At 38.5% G+C, this 25,416-nt stretch overlaps 1 protein-coding gene across 5 annotated transcripts in view; it reads left to right on the plus strand.

The window, feature by feature from the left end:
- The first annotated feature begins 2,128 nt into the window (after positions 1-2,128).
- The window catches only part of SLC15A5 (solute carrier family 15 member 5), a 60,866-nt gene continuing 37,578 nt past the window's right edge, over positions 2,129-25,416 (plus strand). For all 5 annotated transcript variants that reach the window (XR_010720928.1, XM_066184446.1, XM_066184449.1 and 2 more), the window contains exons 1-9: positions 2,129-2,261; positions 3,117-3,234; positions 3,914-4,421; positions 6,095-6,317; positions 10,363-10,532; positions 12,401-12,621; positions 15,057-15,243; positions 18,800-18,988; positions 23,171-23,302. Coding sequence is in view for 4 of the 5 variants with exons in the window: in XM_066184446.1 (XP_066040543.1) it covers positions 3,983-4,421; positions 6,095-6,317; positions 10,363-10,532; positions 12,401-12,621; positions 15,057-15,243; positions 18,800-18,988; positions 23,171-23,302 (1,561 nt within the window). In the remaining variant the exon portion in view is untranslated. The remainder of the gene's footprint in view (positions 2,262-3,116; positions 3,235-3,913; positions 4,422-6,094; positions 6,318-10,362; positions 10,533-12,400; positions 12,622-15,056; positions 15,244-18,799; positions 18,989-23,170; positions 23,303-25,416) is intronic.

A 25,416-nucleotide genomic window follows, 5' to 3' on the forward strand; every position in this document is an offset into this window, starting at 1 on the left:
TTTGGTATGCTGCATTTCAGCAGAATGAAGAAAATGGCTTTCCCACGTTATTTTTGATTGTTACTCTATTAGGAAAAAGCAAATATACTTCTTAAAATACAGCTTTTCCCTAAATTTAAAGCCTCACCTTGGTCTTGCACTTTCACAGGCAAAAATGGCCATGGGAAAAGACAGACCTAACATCCCTCCTGCAGCAAGGAAGAACTGGGTAATGTTACCAGTTAACATCTGGCTAAAGATGTTAACTTTTGCAAAAATACTTACCAAAGAAGAATAAAATTATTCAAAGTTGATGTGGTACCATAGTTCCAGAACTTCTCAAAGAATCTCTCATATAATCAGTAATTTTAAGAACTGGTTATTTCATGGATGCCTTTTTTCAGCCTTTAAAATGTCCTTTTAATACATTTGAAAGACCTTTATAAAATAATTTTATTTTACTAGATTTGCTAACGTAACAGTTTTCATAAACTGGCTTTCTCAAACTCATGATGACTGCATTTCAGTTTCTTAATTGACCTTTTACATCCTTCACAAGCACTTGGGGTTTGTACATATTCATTCTTCTGGTGTGTAGTCAGATATATATTAGGCAGGATTTTTACTGATGCTGATGAAGTTTCTCAGAGGCATCAGATACGGGTTTGAAATGCTGGGAACTCCAAAAGAAGCACTGCCATAATTGTCACAGCTCTCCTTCAGTCCAAAGTACTCTGAGACTACAGTGGCAGGCAGTGCAGAAATCAATAAATAAGTTGTCTGAGATAACAATTTCAAGAAAAGAAGTTTTATTATTCACCTGTGAAATAGGATGTAGGGCATAGGAATTAGCACATTGTCCAATGTGATACCTAAAGATAAAAAAAAGGGACCAAAAAAGACAGAAGAACAAAAAAATTAATAGACACAAAGTTCACCCTGGAGCTAAATTGTTAATTTTTTTTTCACTATGAACCTTTTGCTCTGCATTTGCTTCTGTCTTTTAAATTGCAGTCCTCAAGTCAGTGGTCATTGAGCCAGCTTCTCAAACCATGGAAGTTCATGGGTATCCTGGTGCTAGCTAGGAAGATTTGACCCCACATAATTTTTTTATTTACAAGTGTCAAAATTCTTATGTTGCATTGTCAGCCTTGTCCATATCAATTATGTTTCCACCCCAGATATTTAGCAGGAACCACAGCCACTGCTATGATGATGGGTAACACCTCTCACATGCTCTTTAAAAGAGTAAGAGTAAAGCTGAATTAAATTTACTAATAAATTAGAAAGAGTGACCTTTCTAGAACACAGAGGTCTAAAGCCACTACTACCTTTTAGCTAGAAGAACTGTTGTGCTGGACACTGAAGTTCTGCCTCTTCAATTTCAGTAAATTACCTCTACAATAAAAACACTGACAATTATCCCTTGTCAGAGAAAATTTGTAGAAAATTTCACTTCCAACCTGACCAGCTTAATTCACTTGCCTAATGTTAATGTGTGGGTTCTAGTATGAGAAGAAGTAACCTTTAACCTGGGGTGGTGGGGTACCAAATAGCAACTCTTTTATTAACACCCAGACCTTCTAGTGGGCTGACAGTGCCATGTGAGAATGAGTATTTTTATAAACCTCTCTCCAAGATGTGACTGCCACATTTTCAGATCTTTAAGAAGATTTGTTTAAAAAGTGCACCAAGTCCTTACTGCCAGAATGGCTGGATTTTGGAATAGCAATTATTTTGTTAGTCCAGTTTCTAGGAACTTCAGTACATGTAAAGCTCTACGTATGTTAATGCAAATAACAGAATTTTTCATCAGGCTTTATGCAGTGCTATTACCTTGTGTAAAAATAAGCCAATTGAATGCCAGATGATTCAACTAGGATCCACTAGAAAACATGTCAAGTAAACAGACTGACCACCTATAATTGCTGCAGAAGTGATTAAAAAAGTAGATCAATAAAGGTCCTATTGTTACATGGAGCTGTACATTCTCTTAGCATTGAACACGTTAATCATGTACTGATTGATCTGTGACTGTCATCACCACACCCTTATAGACCACATGCAAATGCAATTCAAAAGTAATCATGAAAATCACTGCTTCCTGTGTTTTAGGGCTTTTGTAGGGCTCAGTCAATTATTCCTTTTTCCCAGCTTGTAACCCCAAATTGGGGTAAATGACACCACATGAGGACTAAGAGCCATCCCAGCTAGGAGCTCTACTCTCTGTGCTGTTTCCCATGATGTGATTCACTGTGAACTGCTACCACCCATGAGAACAGGTAAACTTTGCACTCTAAAGGAAAATAGAGTGTTTTATATTCAAATGTCTATTGGAGCAAGAGTTTATTTGTCCCAATGTTTTCTATATGATGTTAAAATACAGTTTTATTTGCTTAAAAAAAAAAGGAGGAAAAATCATTTTCTTTAAGAACAGTTAGATAAAAGTAGCTTCATGCAACAGAAAATATGTGCACCTCTGAGGTAAAATACTTTTCTCTGGCCTGTTTTGATTTGAGATTGGCTTCTTTAGGCTTTGATGAAGAAACTAAGCTGAGTTATACTTTTGATTTCTCTGGTTGGTTTGCTCAAAAGGGGATCATTTTAGCGATCATGGATTAGAAAATAGAAGGAGTTCTTGACATGTGATAAGTCACAGCTGTTTTCACCCCCAGTTGAATGTCTCTGAAAACTGTGAGGTTCTTGCTGTCTGAGTGCTTGCTTAAGACTTGCAATAGATTAAAAACTATATTTAATTTTAGGAAACAAGCTATTACTACTTAGATTTAAGCTTCAGAGCTTTTAGGCTTTGTGTTTGAGTCATGGTTGCTTTCTATTTGGTTTTTTTGGGGGGGGGTTTTAGGTAATTTTGGAATCTTTATCCATACTGGTTATACACTATTGTGCTTCTGGTTTATGATGTAGTAGTTCTCATATTCTAAATAGATCTGAAGAGGCCAAATTTGAGTAGTTACAAGGGCGGATGAAAACAAATAGCAGAAACCATGTCTCAAAATATGCCATCAGAAACACTGAGAGCTCTGTTTAGAGAAGCAGACCTGGTTTTCCACTTCCTTGTAACATGGGTGTGCTTTTACCTTTGCACAAGATAGATGTGGGATGCTTCCATTTTGTAGGTGGGAGCATTTTGAACAGTTGTTAGTGATCTTAATGAGCTCCACAAAATGGAGAAGCCAACCTAGGAAATCAGCAAACTCCGCTGTGGATAAAGTAGCAGGAACATTATAAAGCACTGTGAGTTTGGCTCTTCTTAATTCCCTTTCAAGGCTGCAATAGTTTTTGTTTGACATGGAAGAATATTCCCTGTGCCCCTGCCCCTTCTGGTTCCTACAGGGCAGAATCTGCCTTCAGAAGTAGTGTGGGCTAGGCTGCTTCTTTTTTTTTAATTTGATACTAAATTCAACCTACTTTATTTTAAATTTTGGGTTTTTTTAACTTAAACCTAGTAGCATTACTTATTTTTATAATTAGCTTTATCTGAATTTCAACCAGAAATAGAAAGAAATAGCACAATCATTGGATAATGTTAACCTTAAAAAAGAATCCCTGTCTTTATCTACTTGCTGTTTTTCACTTGTTGCCTAATTAAAGTATTGGATTATTTTAACCAAATTATTTTCTCAATCTGTTATTTGAATTCTGCTGAAAATGTTAGCTTTCATGTGCGTTTAAACCTTTATCTTTAACATACAGATTGAGTTTAGCATACAGTATTGGATTCACATAATTTAATAGGTAATATAATTCTGGGGAAAAATCTCGTTCACCCCCAAGTGAACTAATCAAATAAACTACTTAACTTCCTAGTGTTGCTAAATTCAGAAGCTGAAACATTCACGTAGTTCTTTGATTATTTTGGGGTTTTTGGGGTTTTTTTTAATTCTCTTTGATCCTATATGTAATATCTCAAAAGTGACAGGTGCCCTAAGAAATTGTAGTAGCAGAGTGTGGAATTCAAAGCAAGAGTCTTACCAGTCTGCTAATGACAGTGGAGGAGCACAGAAGTATACCTGTAACTCCAGCTGATCTACTCAAAGGAAAAAAACAGACAGGCATGCCTGACGCAGACAGAAGAGAGACGCAGCAGAGGGGATTTTTGAACCACATGGCCGACAAGGAGCAACAACCTGGGAGGAGTGACCATGCTGGGAAGCTCATGCCTCAAGCTGAGAAGAAGCTGCACGAGGCTGTTTGTGTGCTGCTGGTAGAGCTGTGCGAGAGGTTCACCTTCTTTGGCATTGTGTGCAACATGATCCTCTTCTGCACCGCCAAGCTGGGCTACCGGAGCCACCAGGCAGCCATGGTCAACATGTGCTTTGTGGGCACCTCCATGCTGACACCTGTGCTGGTGGGCTGGCTGGCAGAGTACCTGGTGGGGAGGATCAAGCTGGTGTGCATCTGCATGTTCCTGCACTTCCTAGGTGGGTGGCAGCCTGGCGACTGTGTTGTGTTTTCCTTATTCTCTCTCAGAAACGCACTCTGGAGTGTTGTGTTTGGCATCTAAGAGTTTTCCTCAACCTCCTCTAACACCTAATGACTTAGCTCCTCCTCTGCAAAATGCACTGCAGTGTTTTCACCTCTGTAGTTTTCTAGGCAACGCTTTCAACAAGACAAAGCAACGTTTGTGTGTGTGTCTTGTGTGGGTGGTGCACAAACTTGGCTATTGACAGCATGGATGCTCTGCTCTTAAAATTGGTCCCTAAGGTTATTTGCGTTTGGCACAAATGCAAGGCTTCAGTCAGAGAGAATTTAGGAACTGCTTCTCTGCTGTTAGGAGTAAGATTATATATAAAGGTACAAGACTTTTGTATTTCAACAAGAGTAAAAGTATTTAAGAACACACCAGTACAAACAAACTTTCCCTTAAGTATCCTAATACCTGCACTGAGGGCCTGCTTTCTGTTGGCAGGTTCTGAATCTTCCCTGGGTATTATTTTGAGCACTTTTTACAAAAAAGCACTGCTCAAACAAAATCCACCTGTTCCATAGCAGGTAAGGCATCTCCCATGCACTAGTTTGGCCTCTTACCAGTAGGGAGGATCTGTTAAATTCTTTCAAATTAAACCAGGTTGATAGAAATGCTTTTTTCTTGAACCAGTTGTTGAGGAAGTCTGATTTCTACAATAGCCAGCCACATTGTTGTTTAGACACACACCAAAGCAAGAAAGCATAGAAACATCCAAGTAAAAAAATCAGAGTCATTCCTAAAATGTTCTTGAGTTGATTGCAAAACCATTATTCAAGCAGTCTGGAAAAATGTTTGCTGTTGTGTCCAACTGTTTCTCCCCTGATATTCTGGTTTAAATCTCTTTCTGCCACTTGTCCTTTCAATGCATTTCTTAAAGTAGAAGATTGGAGACACAAACACAATTTGATGCATTTGGGTATTGCTTAACTAGAACATTTCTTCCTTTGGAGATAAATCATTAAACATTCCTGATATATTAAAGTTCAATGTGCAGTCACAGTAGTGGCTAATACTGGTGTTCTTGAAACATCAATATATTTTAAGCTTAGTGTCCATTGAAACTTGAAAAATCTATAGCTGACTAAATCTGAAAGACTTGCTTTGCAGACTAGAAGTGGCAAATGCAAATTTGTGGCAGTGCTTCTATAGTTAAATTTTCTGAAAATCATATTTTCTATGAAGCTGCTACAGAAAAAAAAGAAAAAAATATTTTCCACAAAAGTTTTGAGAATTTATTTCTTAAATTATGATTCCTATTAAAATTCTGGGATTTTAGAAGATGAAAAAAAAAAAAAGCTGCACTCCGCTGTCAGATGTTTTGTGGGTTTTTTTGGTTAATTGGTGGTTCAATTGATTGAAGTCCCTGAATCCTTACAAGCACTTGAGAGAAGGTTTGGTTTCTCAGAGGTCCATAGTGGTATTGCTTTACATAGAAACATCCAAAAATTTCTGCCTCTCTACAGAATTGTCTCTCCCTCTTTGCGCTTTTCTGTTGTGTATCTTTGATTTTCCATCTGTCTTTTCAACATACCTGCTCTAAAATAAATATATATATATATTTATAAAAATATGTCTTGTTCATCTGATTCTAATTCCTTTCAAATGACAATTTTCTTTCCATTCCAGGCACAGCACTGTTACCTGTGGTGTCATTCCCCTTTGAAGACGTTTACATTGACAGACGGCACATTCTTCTCACCCTACCCAAAAGGGAGCAGAAAATCGTGTTCTACTTTGCACTCCTCACAGCCAGCCTGGGAATAGGAGGTATAAGAGCTATTGTGTGTCCACTGAGTGCCTACAACCTCGAGGACTGTGGACCAAAGGAGCTGCTTTCATTTTTCAACTGGTTTGTAATTTAATGTTGGCTAAATATCTGTTGGGAATGATAGACCATTGCCTTGAAATGCACAGCTGAAATTCAAAGATTCTGTGGATGGTGGGTTGGTTTCGTGTTTTGTTTTTAATGGCAAGACTTTGAGATTTTGGAATAGCTTCCAAGAGTTAAAACTTTTCCTGGCTTTTCTCTTTTGCTAGTAGATGATAATCTATTTTGGCCTCCTACAGAAGTGTTCAGTCAGAGTTTTCAGGATTAAACAATTTGCCCAAATACTCAAAAGATGTGCTAACCTTGTTGCTGTTGAAACAACATACTCCATTTGATTTTTCTGCCTTTAGCATGGCTATGTCTTTAGGATATTTTGCTGTTGCTCTGTAACAGTGGCAAAATTCAATGATGTCTTGGGATTTACGTCAGGGTAAATTTTTAGCAGTGACAGGCAGCAGTAGACTGCTGTTTTACTGGAAGTCAGGATTGCAAGTAGTCTCAAACTAAACTCAGTGGTAGCGATCTGCTGTATTATTTCAACTTTGTTGCTGCAAAGTTCTGGCATCTGGTATATCACTTAGCATTTTATGTTGGTTAAATAATTTTTCATTCTTTAGGAAAAATTGCTCTTAAAAATGTTCTTAAAAATCAGGGTTTGGAGTACCTTTTTTTTTTTTTCCCATATTAACTATTTCTTTCTCCATGCATTACTGGGGAGGTAATTTTTGATGTTTTGGTTGCCTTTATTTGCCCCTTCTGTAGCCCTATAGAGAGTGCTATATTTTCTGGTTAAACCATGTAATGAGGAAGTTGCAGTAGGACTCTCCATATTCCTGTTTCAAGGCAGGGTGAAAGCAAGCCCTAAACTGCCCCTTTTTTCTCCTTTATGCACATGGTTATTAAAATAAAAACTAAGCACATTTGCATATTAACAATGCAACGCTGGAGAATCAATGAAGATCTTGGTGAATCAGATCTCTCCTCCTTTGGGGATGGCATTCCTGGCTATTCTTTTATTCCTCCAATTATGTTAATATCAAGGAGTTTTGAATTAAATCCAAACTTCAGTGAATAAAGTAGCTTTACCAAAGGTGGATGAGACTGTTTAGTTCCTTAGAGCAGATTCTGCCTCCTTGACCTGCCCATAGGAGAGAAGAGGAAAAAAGTCCTTCCTTTTTACTCTATTCTGAGTTTTAATCCTTAATTAGCAAGATCATTTTTATTAAGTAAGACTCTGGGGGATTAAGACTGGAGAGCAATCAGTTGTTCTGAAAGATAGCTCTGGAGAGTTTATTGTACTGTGGTCTTAGCCATTCAGAATTGTGTTTAATCAAAGTGACATTTTTCAGTGTTGATTACAAAGGAGATATAATACGAATAAAAAGTTCCTTGGGGGAATCCAAGTGGGTCAGTTCTTGGAACTTTGGAAATATCAAAAAAGGCATGTGTGTGATTCAAAAACACTTAATTTTTGCACTGGCACCCAAGGAGGGGCTGTTGGAATGCAATCTCAAAATTGAGAAAAATAGGGTGTTCATTCTATGGATTTTTAACCTCATTAAACCACTCAGAATATAATCACTTTTTCTTGGTAGCCTGTTCTCTCTTGGTGGGTGTTTTTCTTGGGATTGAATTTTAAAATTATATAAAATGGGATTGCATACTCTTGATGAGTTTGAATCTCGTCTTAACCAAGTTCTGTTTAAACAATCAGAATTATTGAATTAAAAACTGGGTTAAAAGTCCTGGTAATTACCTGTTTTCTAATTCAATCCTTCAAGAAGGTTGCTTGGCACATCTTAGGCCTTGGTTCCAAGATGCAGTACGTACTATATGGCTCTGACCTTATAAATAAACAGAACATTCCAATTCTAAGTGAAGAAGAAATTTGGATTCTGTTGAATTAAATTTTTCTAGGGTCTTCTGCATTTCCAGGGTTAAGGTTATGGACTGGTACTATTTTGCAACAGGAGAAATACATTCTTTCTGTCAGTGGGGGCACAGCAAAGGGTACAGTGAGAACGAGCAGAGCCGTATCTTGTCTTACGGACTGCTGTAAAAACTGAAGAGAACCAATGGGACCAATGGTGTTTTCCACCCTCACTGTCTCTGATTTATTTCCACATATTGCAGAACAATTTCTGCCATCTTCCTCAATACACTTTACTTGGACTTTGTAAAAATGTTTTCTACCTCTTTAGGATTTTTCCCCCCACTTTGTTTTTGCAGAGAACTCCATAGTCATTCTGAAAAAACTGACCTCCTCCTACAAAGATGTATTAACATAAACAATACTTTCAATAAGAACCACCTGGATGTTACTTCTTTAAAGCTTTCACCACAAATGCATTTCTTTGAAATGTTTTAAGAAGAGTTTCAGGTTTATGTGGGCTTGTAGCATTAAAGTTTCTATCTGGACTGCCTTCTTGAAATGAACCTCTCAAGTTGGCTTTTGGCTCTCATTGTGAAGAGGCTTCAGAGTGCTGAAGCTTCAGGAAGGAACTCTTCCCTGCAAGGCTGGACAAGATATTCAGTTTGATATATCTAACTAATCTGCCATGCTCTGATGTGAGCTCTGGGACTCTTTATGTAATAAAGGCCAGAATGCTGATGTGCTGCTGTCAGTACAATATGAGCACGTCCCAGGATTCTGGTATTTGTGTCAAGGTTTGTTCATCTTTCTTGGTTTGGCCGTAGGGATTGCTAAACACATTGTTTGGGGTTTTATTTTCTTCTCATTTTTGTAAGAGGACAGGAGCCTTACATTTCAGTCTTAAAGTACATTGCTAAGCAGCAGTGAAAAATGAGTGTTCTCCTGTACTCCAGGGTTTTCTTTGGATGCTCCGATTCCCAGTCAAACACTCATAGAGTCATGAAGAATGTCTGGACTTCAGGTAGCTCAGGCACACTTCTTTAGAAAGCTTGGAAAACAGCCACTGAAGCTTCTAACTTAAAAATTGTCAGTTAAGAATTTATTCAAAACTCTTGCACAAGTTCCAGCCAAATGAATCATGTAATTATATTTTTTTAAAAGCTTTAGTTGAATGGGTCAATATTTTTATGTACAAAATCCCTCCAACTGTATCATCATCAAGTAACATATCTCCAAACCTTTTGTCACTGAGAAGATAATTCTAGATTCATTAGCCCAAATACTCAAGTTCAAACAGCATGCATGACGCAAAAGTGGTACTGAACAAGAAAATGAGCTTTGTTTCTTCTAGTAATATGCATTAACCTTTATAATTATGTATTGATGTGTATTTCATCTTTAAATGAAACCATTTTGCTATGGCTCCAGCAAAGGCAAAGGAATCTCTTCTTGCAGTTGCTTCCAAACTGTAATCTTTGACATATTGGGATAATGCTGCTCAAAAATTGTGCTATCTTCAGGGATTCCAAACTGCAGCAGGCCTGTCACTAGTGGTATGCCATCTGCTTTTGGGAGTGTGTAATTTATCCTTTGGATATCTTCTGTGGTTAGGAGGGGCTCAGTACTTACTTGGGAAGCACCTCTACTAACAATTACAGTCTCAGAGAAAATTGTGTTGGGGAGCCTCCTTGTCAGGATATTCCAGAAGACAGCAAAAATTCAAACTGAGCCTTCCAACTAATAACTGAAAAACCAAATTTTAATATTTCTTACATTTTTAACACTTAAAATTTCTTAACTAAAGGATGGTGGCATTAAGACATTTCTCTCTTAAGCTTGAATCATATGATTTGATGATATTTCATACACAAAACTTGTTACCAGATATTAAGTGTGAAAATGGTAAATGTTGATGTATTTAATTAATGTCACCCACAAGAATATTTCCAGTACTAGACTGATAATTTGTTCAGCTCTACTGCCTTAGTACACTTACTTTAATCATACACCTCTTGGAGTTGAGACATTTGAGTGAAAATCGGTTTTAATTGCTGTGCTAATGTGTGCATGGTACTGACACTGTCCATGATTACTATACTTAACCATGCCTTTAATTGGATGTTTTAATCTTCTGTAAAGGCTTTTATATTATTCAGCCTCTCCACTTTTTTCTCTCTTGTCTCTGTGTTCCAGGTTTCATTGGCTGGTTAACTTGAATTCAGCAGTGGTCTTTGTCAGCATTTCTTACATCCAGCAGTCCGTGGCCAGGAATCTTGGCTTTCTTATACCATTTGTGTCTGGGCTTATGGCTATGATCACAATTCACATGGTTCGGGGTGAAATGATTTACAAACCCAAAGCAGGTAAGAGGAAATTCTGTCTTAGGAAATATCTTTAGAGATTACTTTCACAGATTGTATTTCTTCTATAAAATTATATTTCTTCTATAACTCTGCCCTGTTTGGTTGGAGATCCTTGGGTTTTCGCCCTTCAAAATCTGCATGTGAGAAATGATATCCATCCTCTGGAGATTCTGGGTAGGTTGTAAGAGTGGGAAGCAGTCTCTGGTGACCAAACCCATGTTTGTTTTCTGTCGTGTCAGGGCATGTGTCTGTCACAGCCTTTGCCTGTGCAGGAAGAGGTGTAATATGCCTGCTGCTGGTGGAATTGATTTTGTTAAATTTTGTTCAACCTTTTGTCTGCCCAACCCCTCACATTCCAAAGGAAAGGAGATGGCCATGACCATGATGGAGACCAGGTCATATGGGCCAGGACACAGCTGTGCTGCTGCTTTATTGCGCTCTCTGCCGGGCTTGTCATGGGGCACTCAATGTATCTTCCAATTCCAAACCTGGCTGTGTTCAAACCCTTGCAGAGCAGTTACACCACATTAATACTTCTTATTCCCTTTTTGTGACTGTCTAATCTCTAGTGTAGGGCAAAGAAAAATGACATTTCTTTAACTTAAAGCATCTTGTTACAAGCTCTGCCAATGAATTGAGCTAATACCAAATTTTCTGTTCTCTTTTATTTACTTCTGAAATTAACTCTGCTCTGAGAAGAGGCTCAGGTCCCACTTGTTTTCTGGTTAGCTTCTTAGTTAATTCACTCTGGAATTCTGAACTTTTTTTTATCTTTTAGTCTTCAGATTTGCTCTTAAAATAATCTAGGTCTGAAACTTAAACATCACTTACAAGGAGTGGTGAGAATAATTGCCTGATACAGTCCTACAGAACAAAAACCACCTCTTCCAATTCTCTGTTTTCAGGTTTTGATGCTATTTCAGATTTTATTCCATAGGGACAACATTCTGCAGGTTAGTACCACACAGCCAGGGAGTTTTGAATATTAGTTTTTCTAATAAAATGTCCTTAATTAGTACTTCAAAGCTAGTGGTTCCAGTAGGTGTCAATGGATATTTCTAGAAAATCATTTCCACATCAGAGATAGTAGGGAGACATTTTCATTCTGCAGTCTTAGTTCACTATGGGTTTTGGAAAATATTTATTTATAGATACTCAACTTATTGTCATGCTTCAGCACTCAGAAAACATAGAAGTGCCGTAACCCCTATTTGTATGGGTGGCAATTTGCCAAAGATAAATGAACCTGCATTCCCAAGCCTGAAGCTAACAGTTTTGTGCTCATTCTACTTCTATTTCATCTGAGAACCAAGCTGTCAATTCCTGAACACAGTAACCAGTCAATAAGTTTTAATATGCCAAGTACTAGACTGGAAATTCCTCTTTTGTCCTGCATACTGCTTGGAAGATCTGAGATGATAATTCTGGCCTTGAAATTCATCCATGAAAATGTTCTTAAGTCGTCAACTGTTTTTAAACTCCTTTTCCTTCTCACTTTGCTACTTCCCTTCCCTTGCTACTGGACTTCATCAGGCATTCAATAGGCATTCAACAAATGGAACGGAAAAACAAAGGAGATTAATACTTTACCTGCTCAACCAGAGAAACACATTGTGGTGTGTTAAATAACTGGTAACAAAAGGCACTCTTCTCCGTGGCTGTTCAACAGAATTGCTTTTGTAACAGCTGGGTTCAAAATAAGATTTTTTTTAAACGAATCTAGAGTTCTTATCTTTCCTCTCCCTAAAAGGTCATAAAGGTGAATATACCACCTTTTATTTTCCCTCTCAAAGCATTTTGTCTTAGCTTGTTTATCCTGACAGTAGGTAAAAAACATGCCAACCTCTAATGTCTCTGATTGCTTGCAGACAGTTCCCTGCTGACGACTTTTGGGGTCATTTTTAGCGCCCTGAAAATGTGCTGTGTGCGGCACCGCTACCTCAGCTCCGCCGTGGCCAGCTGGCTGGACCATGCCAAGGAAAACCACGGTGGTCACTACAGCGAGATTCAGGTGGAAGGCACTAAGTCACTGGCCAGACTCTTCCCGTTGTTCACTTTCCAGATTCTGTACAGAGCATGCATTATGCAGGTGGGTACATGGTTTTTAAAGAAAAATCTTGAAATAGCCTCTGACACGTGTTTAATGCTATCTCTCTACGTGTGATTTTTTTTCTAACTGTTGCCAGCCTTGCAAAGTAGCTTTAATTGCCTAAGAGTATACCTTGATGTAGCTTTTGATCTCCTCAAATAATGAAAATTGTCCTGGTCAAGACTCATTAATAAACTTCTGTGAGTGCTTGCTACTCCTTTCCTGGAACCTTTTTACTGACTGAACCATCTTGTGTGAGAGTCCTGTTCCCCTCATGATGCCATGTCGCAGTTACCAACATTGAGACTCAGGCTCAATGTTCTCGAAAAATGTAGTTTTCCAATTTCCCAAGTGTTCAATCACATTTGGGAAGAGGTAGAGAGCCTTTATTTGCTGTTTTGGTTGCATATTTCCCCTCCTGTTTTGACAGGATTGTGTGGCTGTTGTACCTACAGTGTAAGTGGGTGGGTTTCCATTTGTGGAGAGCAGCAGTCCTTTCACAGCCCCTCTGCCAGGCTGTGTGGTTCTTATCACTTCTGAGCGGGTATGTGTGATATAAATGTAAATGTGTCAAGAAGCTCCTTAAGCTGACACGATTCCTTCAGATTCCTTTCTGTCTGGATGATCCTGGCTAAGCAGGAGCTGGAGGTAGCTTACCCTTTGGCAACTGGAATGACAAGTTTATGAGCCAGCTCCGAAATTCATTTTTACTCATTGGTGTTAAAATGCTGCTTGAGGAAATTCTTACAAATATGTGGCATGCACTGCTTCATTGACACTTCTTTATGCCATCATTCCATGTTCCCATCCATCTGCCTCCTTCTTTCTCCTCTTCCCTCCCCCCAAAAGCACAAAAAACCCCAAGCAGACAAAAAAAACCCGTTCAAAATCAACAAACACACATACATGACCAAGGTTATGCATTAGTGACCAGATGAAAATTAAGCAGATATTATCATTTATCAAGTTTATTATTACGTATTTATCTACAAAATATAGATGTCTTTCCACTGCTGAAAGAAATTAATCCTTTGGCAGAATTTCCAATAAGTTCAAGGCTCTTTCTCAAACTCGGAGGTAGATCAGTATCTTTTTTGTAAAGATTATTAGTATTTTCTTCATATTATTAAGTTAACAGCTTTCAGTGCCTGTGATTCATGTTGATGATATTTTAATTCCTATTAAGAAGTCAATTCTTATTTGCAATAGGCATTGGATAAAAGGAACCAACAAAATTTGACTCAGTCCTAAACGTACATAGTTCGGTTGCAATAGTTCAGTTATAATTTATGTTTCCTTTTGGAGGTGGAATTAAAGTGAAAAATATTTTTTAAGAGCTAGGATTTGAGTAATCCTTGAGAACTGAACAGACTCACAGTGGATAGGGTTGACTATAACCATTGATGAGAAACCCTACACCAGCTCAGTTAACAACTATACACTGATTTTCAGACAGCTGTAAAGCAGCAATATTTTACCTGGGTTTGAAATTGCTGATCATATTGAAGAGTGTGCAGGATGGTGCAAGAATCCAGAAATCACTAAAAAAAGATACAGAGTAAAGAAACCAGTTCCAGGTTCAGTTTTGTCATGATTGTACTCTGTGAATTGCTAGAGTTGGAGTTTCCCAGTCTGTAAAATGGAGTGGATTATGGCTCTTGGCTGCACATTAATTTAATCAAAAATATCCCAGACAAACAAACAAACATCTGTGAATCTGTTGGTAGAAGCCTTCAGGATTCTGATTTTACACTTTTTTATAAGCTCAGCAGCTCTTCTGTATAGCCTCACACCAGCAGGAGGAATTATTTGCTTTCGTAGTGACAGAGTCTTATGAATCTACTTAATTGGGTGCCCTGTTGACTGCCACTGGGAGGTTCCTCATCTGCTTCCTTTTGTCTTTGGTTTTCAGTTCCCCCAGGTAAAAGGAAGTCCTCTATAGGTGCTCTGAGTTGCATTCAGCTGGTTCTAAGGCTGTACCCAAATTTTCATTCCCTGTAGCTTTTAAACTGCTCCTACCCTGAGCAAACAATCTTAAGTCCAAAATCACTCTGTGCCCTGTAATTCTAAAATCAAATCACTCTGCATTTTGCTATTTTAAGGTTCTGTTCTGTTAAACACTGTCTGGGTGAAGTGACTGAAGTTTTGGGTGGAATCATTTAGTACATTGGCTGATGGCTGTAATTAAGGGTGATCTAATAAACCTTTAGACTGTTGCTTAATTTGTTAAATGTAGGAGAAAATCTTATGAAAGGGAAATATTCTGGCAGAGAACAATATTGTCACTATCTGAAAGGTTTTCCTCATGAATGCTCGTTCCTTTTTGCCAGCAGGTATTTGGTTTAATGTGACTCCCTCAGAAAAAAGAACTTGGAGAGGTTTCCAAATACAGTGAAAATCTTATCCAAGGATTGTGGTTTTATCCTTCAATACAGATTCCTTCAGGATATTATCTCCAAACCATGAATTCCAACTTGCACTTTGGTGGATTTCTCTTGCCAGTTGCAGCAATGAATGTGATAAGCATCGTGCCACTACTGATTCTTGTTCCTATTTTGGAGTGCATTAACTCATGGCTCTTCAGCTCCAAGGACACTGGGCATTCTCCAACAATTTACATTGGTATGTAAAAAACACATGTGTTTGTACTGCTTTAATATGTTTTCTGGTTTTGAAAGAGAAATTTCAGTGTGATGGATGATCCTAGACATTTATATCTGACTATAAATGTCAAGATGGACCTGTTTGGGGATGATATTTAGAAGTAAACATGTTTCAAAGGAATTATTGGGGGAAAAAAAAGTCCTGAAAACACTTACACTTTTTTCTCACTATCTAGTAAGTTTTGTGTAGGACAGACTCCACTGACCAATAAAAATTTTGAAGCACAGTCACAGATAACTAGGGCTCATCCTACGGAATTGGTATTGGAGAGAAGCAGTATTAACTATTTATGCCTGAGAATTACTTTGACTTGGTTATCTTCTATATGTTTCTTTATCCATTAGCTTTTGTAAAGTTAATTTACAATCCAAGTCTCTTTTAGAAATTAAAAATTCCTTCACTTAGTTGTTCTCTGACGCTGGAGAAATGTGTTGCTCAAAATTATGAATTTGGATTCAGATAACTCAGGAATAAAGGCTTTGTTTTTCTGTGATTTTTATGCTGTAAGTGCATTATTGTTAGGACTGCAACTCATAAGAGGGAAATTGTATTACCATTAGAACAGTTTCTTCCAGACTCTGCAGTGGCATCATAAATGAAATAAAAGTATCTAGGCTAATTCTGTATGTGCAATAGGTTTTGGTTGGTTTTTTTTTAGAATGGATGAGCAAGAGAAAACATGCAGAAAACTATGCAAAACAAATGGGTGTGTATCACTGTTCCCATTGAACAGGCTGAGTATTTCACAGGTAGAAAGTTACTTGGAGAGGTACAGCCTTCCTCCCCAGCACTAGAGTTTTCACTAGAATGTCTAATATGAGGTAATTGTTCAAGTGTTTTGTACTTTTCACTTTTAAAATCCTTATTGTACCCTCAGTCACAGCAGAAAGGGTTCTCCAAAGGTGAAGTGTTACCTTTTTCTCACAGATGTGGTAAAAGGAAGTCTTCCCTGTAGTAGGTTGACACTTATTCCACAGAAATTCATAGCCTAGAAGCAATGATAATTTTAGTAAGAGTTGGGTCACCTTCTCTTGACACTGATATGGTTTCTTTTAGTTATTTGGTTTTTAATTACTCCCAAGCCTCTTTTGTTCTGGAGTCTGCAACACTCTTCAGATGTCAGCTACATATAGTACCGGCAGTAAAGCATCTTCCATTCTGTATTCACTTAAAACTGTTCCTTTTCATAGATACTCCCATTAAACTTCCTACATTTTTTATCTTCCAGTCTACGTTGCAAACCTCCGATGAAAATATTTATAAACTGCTATTTTCTCAGTGTGCTGCTATTAATTCAGTGCCCCATGGCAGGCAGCACAGTGAGTACTGACACACACGGAGGTATTAATCTGACTAAATTAGCCTAATTAAGAGTGTTATTAAGTTTTATACAAACCAGAAGCATATAACACAGCAGGTTGCAATTAGCCTAGTTTTTAAAATAACATCTGCATTAAAAAACAAAAAGCACATTCAGATAATCATTTTCCTTTAAACCACGGAAATTTCAAGTTAGTATTAATGTTCTATCCTGTTATGTTGAACAGCATTAGAATATATGCAGTGGTTTATTCTTAATAGGTTCATTTATCAAAATAGCCTCCTGTTAGGGGTGATAAACTACCTGAGGCATAAAAATACCTGTGAGTGCAGGCAATGGCTTTAGATATCCAAGTATATGACTGCACCTGCAGGTATGGTAGGCCTCTAAGTGCCAATATTTTTGCCAACAGTTAATTAGGTTCTCAATTATTTTCAGCAACAAAATTGGAAGTATAAATAGGCAGTTGGTGTTAAGCCAGCCTATAACTATATTTTAATTCAACTCTTGTAAGAAGAAGAAATTTAAATAGTTTTCTGGAAAAATTCATCATGTTAAGGATAACAGTTTTCAAGGATGAACCACATAGACAACTGAAATATCTGGTTGCTCTGTATTAAAGGTCTACATAAAAACTGTAATTTGTTACTCTCTCTATAGTTGTTGATTTATTCATAAAGGTCCAATACAACCTTAGTCTCTAGATAATATAAAGAATCTTGTCTCAGAATCACCCCTAAATATTAAAGAAACAGCTTGTTGTCCGGTAAAAGCAAAGCTTCAGACACCCATTCCAACCCCTCGTTTTAAAGAGGACTGAAAGGAGCAGAATAAAGATGAAAACGGTATCTCCAAAGCTCTTGGTTTCTTCCTCTGCCCCATAAAGTCTTGAAAGAAAAAAGTTGAAATTTTTGGGCACCCGGAGGTTACTTTTTCTAAAATGTATTGGCTTTTAGTAAAGGAAAATGCTTCAAGTTTGTTGCACTGTTAGAAATACTGAACTGCTGGAGGTTTCTTTAGTACCAACATAATTTTTCACTAGGAGAACTCTTGTTTTGGACGACTACAAGAAGCTCCTTGAGGGCTTTATATCTGGCTTTGATAAGGTGCATTGGCCAGAAAACACTGTTCAATTCCCTCCCGTCATCAATTTTCAAGCAATAATTCACTGATATTCTCATTAAGCACTAGAGGAGCCTAAACAGCAAAACAGCTTCTGAGGCTCAGGTTAGGCAGGGGTGGGTAAGGATATTTAAAGCTGTGAACATACAGGAAAACTGTGCTAGAGGAAGGGTGTGAGAGTTTGGTGCTGAGAGAAGAAACACAGAGGCCTGCAGAAACACAGCAAGGCTAAGGCCACTTAGCTATATGAGTTTTTCATCTCTGCTGTCCTGACACTAAAAAAGACAAAGTTGTATATATGTTATAAATATAATATGAAACAAAAGTTTTTGGCTGATGTCCAGTCTAGTAAGTGTAGCAATTATGTCATGAAGGCTTGGTAAGAATAACATAGTCCAAACATTTGGGCCAAAACTGTCAAAAGCAATCAAGTTCTCCTCATGTTATGGCTTAGAAATGCTGAGAAAGCAGAATTCTAGTCAAAATCAATGGGACCTCAGATCATGAGAAGTATAGATAATTCAGGTTCAGAGACTTACTTGGAAACTTTACTTTCTTTGTGGTTTTCTTTTCTGAGAGGATACAACCATTTCATCCTGCCAACATCAAGAAATAAAAAATAATAACTTTTAATAGCACCCTCTATGCAATGGGTAAATTGTGGGGTAGTTATAATACATCCTAATTTTTTAAAAACATTCCTGCTGCCTGGTAGTTTTGTTCCTACCCTTTCTATTATCTGAAAGGACATTTGCCTCTTCTTTCTCTTCTCCTTCCTTTTCTCACTCAGCCTTCAAAAAAAGGTAAAAAGTTATTTGTGACTTTGGTCTTCAGAAAAGATTTTCCTCTCTCATTTATTCTGAAATCTGAAACTCTGTCTGTGCTGAGCTGGTGTCCTTTTGTCATATATATGTAGCAAGCACTCTTTATTTGTGTTTAGGTGTTCAGAAAAAATGATTTGGGGGTGGGGACAGGAAGCTTTTTTTGCATTTCTCAGGGGTTTGCTTCACTCTAAACATGGGATGGTCCTGTCACTACAGCCCTGGTGAATGCTGTGTGCTCTTCACCCAGTTGTAGGTCACTTATCTGCTGCACTTTCTGTGATGGTCGCTGGCTTCTCTGAAATGCACCGAAAGCACTTCCCTCAGGTGGAGCAGACTCTCTCCCAGGAGGTTCTGCTGGTCTCCTCCATGCCTTGCTTCCACTTGGCTCCTCAGTACATCCTGCTTGGAGTGGCTGAAGCCTTGGTAACTCCCTCTTGTAAGTAAAATCAAATAGGCTAAAGCAAGGGCGTCCTGATTCTCAGAGAGCTATATCAGCTTCCTAAAAATAATTACTGTCATCTGATATTTTATCCCTGGCACTCTTCCATGGGCTTAATGAGTAGATCTGTGTTTTACCTGCTTCAAAGAAGCATAATTTGTCTTCCTGGCTGTAACTCAGGATGAGCAGTGATGTTCCAGATTAACTGGAAGGGAGCACAGTCCAGTCAGGACCCTGGGGGGTACAATCTTCTGTTTGGTCTTGAAGCTGAACCTGCTTCAGGCAGGCCCTAGACTGCATGAGCTCCTGAGGCCCCTTCTGACCTGAATTCTCCTGTGATGATTTTATTGAGATGGAACAAAAATGCACATGAGAGCTGAGCTGTGGTTATGCTCTGTGACCACCTTAAAGGCCACAGTCAGAGCAAGGTGAATACTTTCACTTTTGTGCCCAGCTAATAGAATAAAGACATGTTTTACACTGGCACAGAGCATATGTGGGCAGGTAACAGTGACAGGTTAACCTAGTTAATTGTGTAGGCAGCTGCAAGGTTTTTCTTAGTGCTCCAATCAGGAGCCATGAGAACATGCCTCCACAGATCACCACATCTTAGCATGTGACATCGAGCCAGAGATGAACATTCCTGTTTTCCAGAGCTCAGGCAGAGCCTCAGCTTGTGCTCGCCTTCCACATGTTATGTAGTCTTACTCGATTGTGAGTCTGAACCTTTTCTGCTTTCCACAATTTACTTTTCTGTGTCTACACTGACATTTTTGAGGCTTATTTTCTTCTGAGGAGCATGCAGAGTGCTTACCAGTGTTTTACCTTGCAGAGCTTCAAAAAAAAAAAAAAAAAAAACAACCAACAAAACAAGTTAGTATTATAAAAATAATCTAAGCATCATTCACCTAGAGATACAGGTAAAGTAATTGGCTGGCTGATCTCTGCAGGCATTTAATTCTGTGGGTTGAGTGTCTCTTGTTCCAGCACAACCCCAGAAATGTTCAGGTTTTTATTTAAGAGCAGGAAATGACTTCAGTGTCTCAGCTTCATTCTTATACTCTGAGACTACTGAGAGCTGTGGGTCACAGTCTGTCACTAAAAAGGTAATTTTCCCTAGTTTTAAATACTTAGCACTTTCATAATGCCTCTTCATCTGATAGCTCTCAAGTACTTAACTGCGACAGGTTTCTAGGCAGGTAATTTGGTTTCTAGGTTACAGGCTAAGTGTAACTGAAAACTGTGACCTTCTCTGTTTAGCTTAACAAAAAAAAAAAGGTTAGGAGGTGACTTGCTTACAGTCATCTCATGCAAAAGCATGAGAAGAATATTGCTGGTAGAATAAGGCCTTTTAATCTAGCACAATGGGACACAACTGGAGTCCAATGACTGGAAGATTACATTAGCCTGTAGAAAAGAAATAAAACTCCATCTTAGGGGTTTTCTTCCTTTCGTGTTTTTTTTTTTTTCTTTTAAAAGATCTTTTTTAAAGGATTGTAGTTAGAATTTCTTTGGAAGAAAACCTGTCCTTCCCCATTTAAGTAGAGATTCAGCATCGTGCTTAGAGCTGCAGTGAGAGGTGTGACTTAACCCAGCTAAAAGGGACTGAGTCTGAACATGAGACTTGCAGATACAAAGCTAAAGGGAGGTGCCTAAAATAGCATATTGCTGTAGCTGATGGGGAAGAAGGGCTCCATTCATTGCACAAATTGGTGTTTGTCACAGAGTGTCTTGGCTGTGCAGGCAGGGCAAGCAGGCTCTCTGCAGTCTGTGACTTCCAGCTGCTGCTGGAGAAGAGCCTGGTTTTCCCCCAGGTCCTGCGTTATATCAGACAGCCCAGTGCAGGTGGCTGAGGTCCACTGAATCATCTCCAGCCGCCTTCAGGCTCTGCATTCAGGCTTCTGAGCTGAACTCTGGCTTTCTACTTCAATTTGAACTGAATTGCTGTTCAGGAACCATTTGGTGGATCTCTGTGGATGTTAGTGACAGCCTAGACACTTACAGAGTTTTCTCACCTTTCCTGGCATTTTACTGCCTTTCTTATGCAGAAGGTCAAATTCAATTATAATAATTTACTGGACCTGAAAGTACATGATCCAAGCTGATAAGGGAAATATTCACTCTTTTAAGCAGAGGGAAGAAAGGAGATACCTCATTTCTGAAGATCTTGGTTAGAGAAGTTAGATTTGGCACATTGAACCCTTTATCTTCATTAGGACCTCTCTTATTGAGGTTGTTCAGCCTGGAAAAGAGAAGGCTTCAAGGTGACCTAATTGTGTCATTTCAGTACTTGACAAGAGCCTCGGAGAGAGGGAGTTTATTTTCAAGGGCATGTAGTGACAGGACAAAGGGGAACAGCTTTAGACTGAGAGTAGGTTTAGATTAGATATCAGGACGAAATTATTTTCTGTGAGGGTGATGAGGCTCTGGCAGAGGCTACCCAGAGAAGCTGTGACTCTCCCATCCCTGGTATTGTTCAAGGTCAGGTTAGGCTCTCAGTAGCCTTGTTTAGCGGAAGGTTTAAAAATAAAATAAAACAATGGTATTGCTCTTCTCCACAGTGCTACAAAGTTCTCACTGGCCTTTGACAGCCTGAATTTGTAACCCTAGCTTGCTTTAAACCAGGAAACTTCAGCTCTGTTAGTTAGAGGATATATTGGGGATGGTTTTGCCCACCAATGGAATGCAATAGTCTCCAGGGGGAAATGCAGCAGCTGTTTAATAGTTCCCAGCAGCACTGTGGGGAAAGGGAGGATTAGAGCAGGCTATTGAAACAGCAGGAGTGATTTTGGTAAGTAGGATGCAATTACGCAGGCTGAATTTGACCAGGATGCATGTTTTGTATCCCTGCTTTTGAAAGGGAGGAACAACCAGAAACTTTTAAGTCTTTTAGTGTCTCAACTTAGCTGTATGATGCTTCAGACTGCTGTCCCAGGCTCACCTGCTTTCTCTTGCCCCCAGGCTTCTGGTTCCTACTGTGAATGAGGAAGAAAACACTGTCCGTGGTATTTTTTCTTTCATATGTTTTCAAAGCTCTCATTTGGACATCCAAATCAAAAATGGTGAAAGATGGTGATTGCAAAGTTTCATTTGTATTCAGAGGTGCTTCAGGCAACTCAGCATCCAAATAGGATCCTCTGCTGGCAAGGTTTTCAAGCTGGAGGTCATTGTAATTCAACTAATAAAGCAGGTGGAGAGACTCTGGGCTTGGGAGAAAAAGGGTGGAGGAGAACTCAAGGAGTGAAATTAGGAAACAAAAGTTCTTGAAGATCAGTGAAAACTTCACTAAAAGAACAGCTATCATAAAGTCTTGCTGTCACAGCCAAATTACAGCTGGTGGGATTATTTATAGTCATCCATGCTACAGCAGCATTCTCCAGCTTCCCCTCTCTACCAAAGCTGTTGCTGCTTCTGGTTTTACCTTCTGGCAAGAAAGTGAAGAATGAGGTCTTAAAAATGAGCCAGTGAGCCTGGGGGTTGCACTCCAGGGAACAGGAGCATTGTCCAGCGTAAAGGTAAAGCAAGCTAAGTGTCCAAATTAGGGCAGAGCTCTAGATTTTGGAAGTATTTAGTAGTGGCTGTGCTGCACAGGCTCTGAGATAGAAGGTCCTGCTATTCTGAGCTAAATATCACATCCATTGTCTTCATGCAAACTTGACTGTGGTGGTGTTTCTCTGCTCTTGCTCATGCCTGAGGTTTTAAAAGGTGCAAGCAAATGTCTGGGTGAAAGATCTTTCTGTGTTCATGGAATATGGATAGCTATATGTGGATAGTTTATTACAGATATTCATTTCGGCAGTTTAGATAATGCTGCAGAAGAGCAATCAGATGTAACCTATAACATGTTAAAATGTACCCTATAACATGTTAATATGTACCCTATAACAAAGCAAGTCCATTCTCTGTGTAAAATATTGAAATTCACTAATAGGGATGCTTTGAATTATTTTCTGTGATATCTATGCTCTATCATCCTTCTTTCCTCTTTCTTTCTGTCATTTTCCTTTTTCCTTTTTTTTTGTCCTTCTCCTCTTTCTTTTTCCTTTTTTGGTCTTTTTCCCTTTTTTTGTCTTTTTCCCTTTTTTTGACTTTTTTGCCCTTTTTTTGGCTTTTTCCCCTTTTTTTTTTTTTTTTTTTTTTTTTTTTTTGACTTGTAACTGTATCTGCTTCCTCCCTAAGGTTCCTTGCTTTCATTCCGGCTTGTGCCTGAAAGAATGAGAGGGATTTCCATGCATTTTTTAGCTCTCTTTAATGGAGCTGGCTGCTTTATGGGAGCTCTCTTTGTTCAGACAGCCCACGCAGGCACTCAAGGTAAGAGTATGCTCATGATGGGTGTTCCTGAGCAGTTTTTTAATATTATTGATTTGGAGAATCAGGCAGCAGAATTAAAAGGGATGCCAAAGTTTTATTGATTTGCTCTCACAATTAAGATGGAATTAAGATAGGAAATAGCCTTCCAGCTGTATTCATCCAATTTTAATGAGTCATCTTAGTTTTGATAGTCAGAGTAATTAGAGGATGGCATCTTGCTGGAAGTCGTCCTGTCCAATCTCTGTACTTCTGTTCTGGGAGACTGAAAATAAATTGGCTAGGAAGCACCCTTTTTGTGTTCATGAAGAAGTACATTGATGTCATTCACACTTACATGGAAGTCTCTGGCTTTGAGAGCAAGATCTGTGCTTTAAAGAATGGAGAATATTCCTTTCTGTCTGTAGGGAACAGTGTTGTAGGGAGCAGGAGGATGGGTTGAGGGTTTCAAAGCTGTCTGGGGAACACACTCTCCCGGATCTTCTGGTTCCCTCTGGCTTTGCCCAGCTATTGGAGAAGCCAGATTCTGTGGCAATACTGTCTCACTGTGGGTTTGCACTTTAGCAGATGAATGCTGCCATTCCCAGAAAACTTCCTGTTTCAAAAGGAGTTATAGCAGATTCAGACTGTTGAGGTGTATTTAGTGGAAGCTCTGAGCTGGAGTCATTCCTGGGTTACTGACTTTCAAGAGAAGCCAGGAATTTCTTAAAGTCATTTTTCCTTTGCTGATGAATCTTTGTTCAATACAGAAAAGACTTGTTTCACAAGTAAATTTAAATTTGACAAGTAAAGCACTTGAGTTCTTGAACTGAGGCACAGGGATCCATCCCTTTGTTCACATTTTTGAAATCGTCCCACTTGCTGAAGGAATATTTGTAAAGATGCCATTGATAAGCTCTGGTGGAACTGTTACAGAGAACTGTTCTTTAGAGACCATGACTGCTGGCCCTAATGCATGACACCACTGCAATTGCCATGGCTGCAGGATTTTGTAACTGTCTAAAGTTTTGGGTTCTTCTCTTTCCTATCTAAAGGATCATGTAATTTAAAAACAGGCAGAAGTAGGTGTTTTGAAAGTGTGACAAGAAATTTTTATTCCTACTCTCAAGATCTGAACAAACAAATGATGTTTTGACACACAGTCCTGTTTTTAAGTTAAAAATTCAATTAAAATTTTATTACAAGGTATAAAACATCACCTGGAGATGGGTAAAAGCAGGAGTGTTTACACAAATGAATCAGGCAAAGAACTATTAAGTACCAAGACATCTAGTGTAGAGGACTGAGCTCCTTGACTATCCCCCAGTGGAAAAAGTTGTTTTTCATTATTGTGAGTTCAGTGTAATATGGGGTAAATGAAACAAACAATTTAAGACAGACTGTGTTGCTGATATTTTCTTTCCCCTCGCCCAAAGTATGGAAACTATTAATTTTTGAGATTGAAATATTTCGTAAAACTGACATATTTTACTGCAATTTGACTTTGGAAATAATTAAATAATTGCAAAATAATTAAGCATAATGTCAGCACCAAATTATTTTGCCTATGTTGTGTCACTACTATATAATTAATTTCTTTACAGAGTATTTCTGTACTCTGTAATAGAGAAAACCAATTTTTGCATTTGATTTGCAAATTCAGTTGATTTTTGTCTGGTTTTCTATCAAGGTTATTCATCCTTTTTCCATGAGCCTGTATGAAATAATTTAATTGATTCAAAAAAGCAAATTTTCTTTTCTGGCCAGAAATACTGTTTTAACAGAGATTGTGACTTCTTACCCTGGCCGAGACCAAGGCTGAACTCTCCAAAATCTCCACAGGCTGCAGTTGTCACGTTCTAACCCCTTTTGCTCAGGATTCTTGAGCAAACTGAAAAGTTTCCTGGCTAAAATATTCCTTATTCTTAGAAAGTTGGGTGGCAAACTTCTCAACTTAGCTTTTCTATTCTTTTCTTTTTTTCCTTGTTCCAAAGCTGTAACTTATGTCTTTGTTTAACTTTGTCAGACCTGCTGTTCCTGTAGGTGGAATTGACTGCACCATTATCCTGAGCAAAAGTCACTCTGAAATTTCCAAGGGAATTGGTGACAGTCTGTATTCAGATTAAGATGCTGTAATG

This window comes from Chamaea fasciata, unplaced genomic scaffold (genome assembly GCF_029207755.1).
Source record: "Chamaea fasciata isolate MVZ Bird 193981 ecotype frontalis unplaced genomic scaffold, bChaFas1.0.hap1 SCAF_5, whole genome shotgun sequence".
Taxonomy (NCBI): Eukaryota; Metazoa; Chordata; class Aves; order Passeriformes; family Sylviidae; genus Chamaea; species Chamaea fasciata.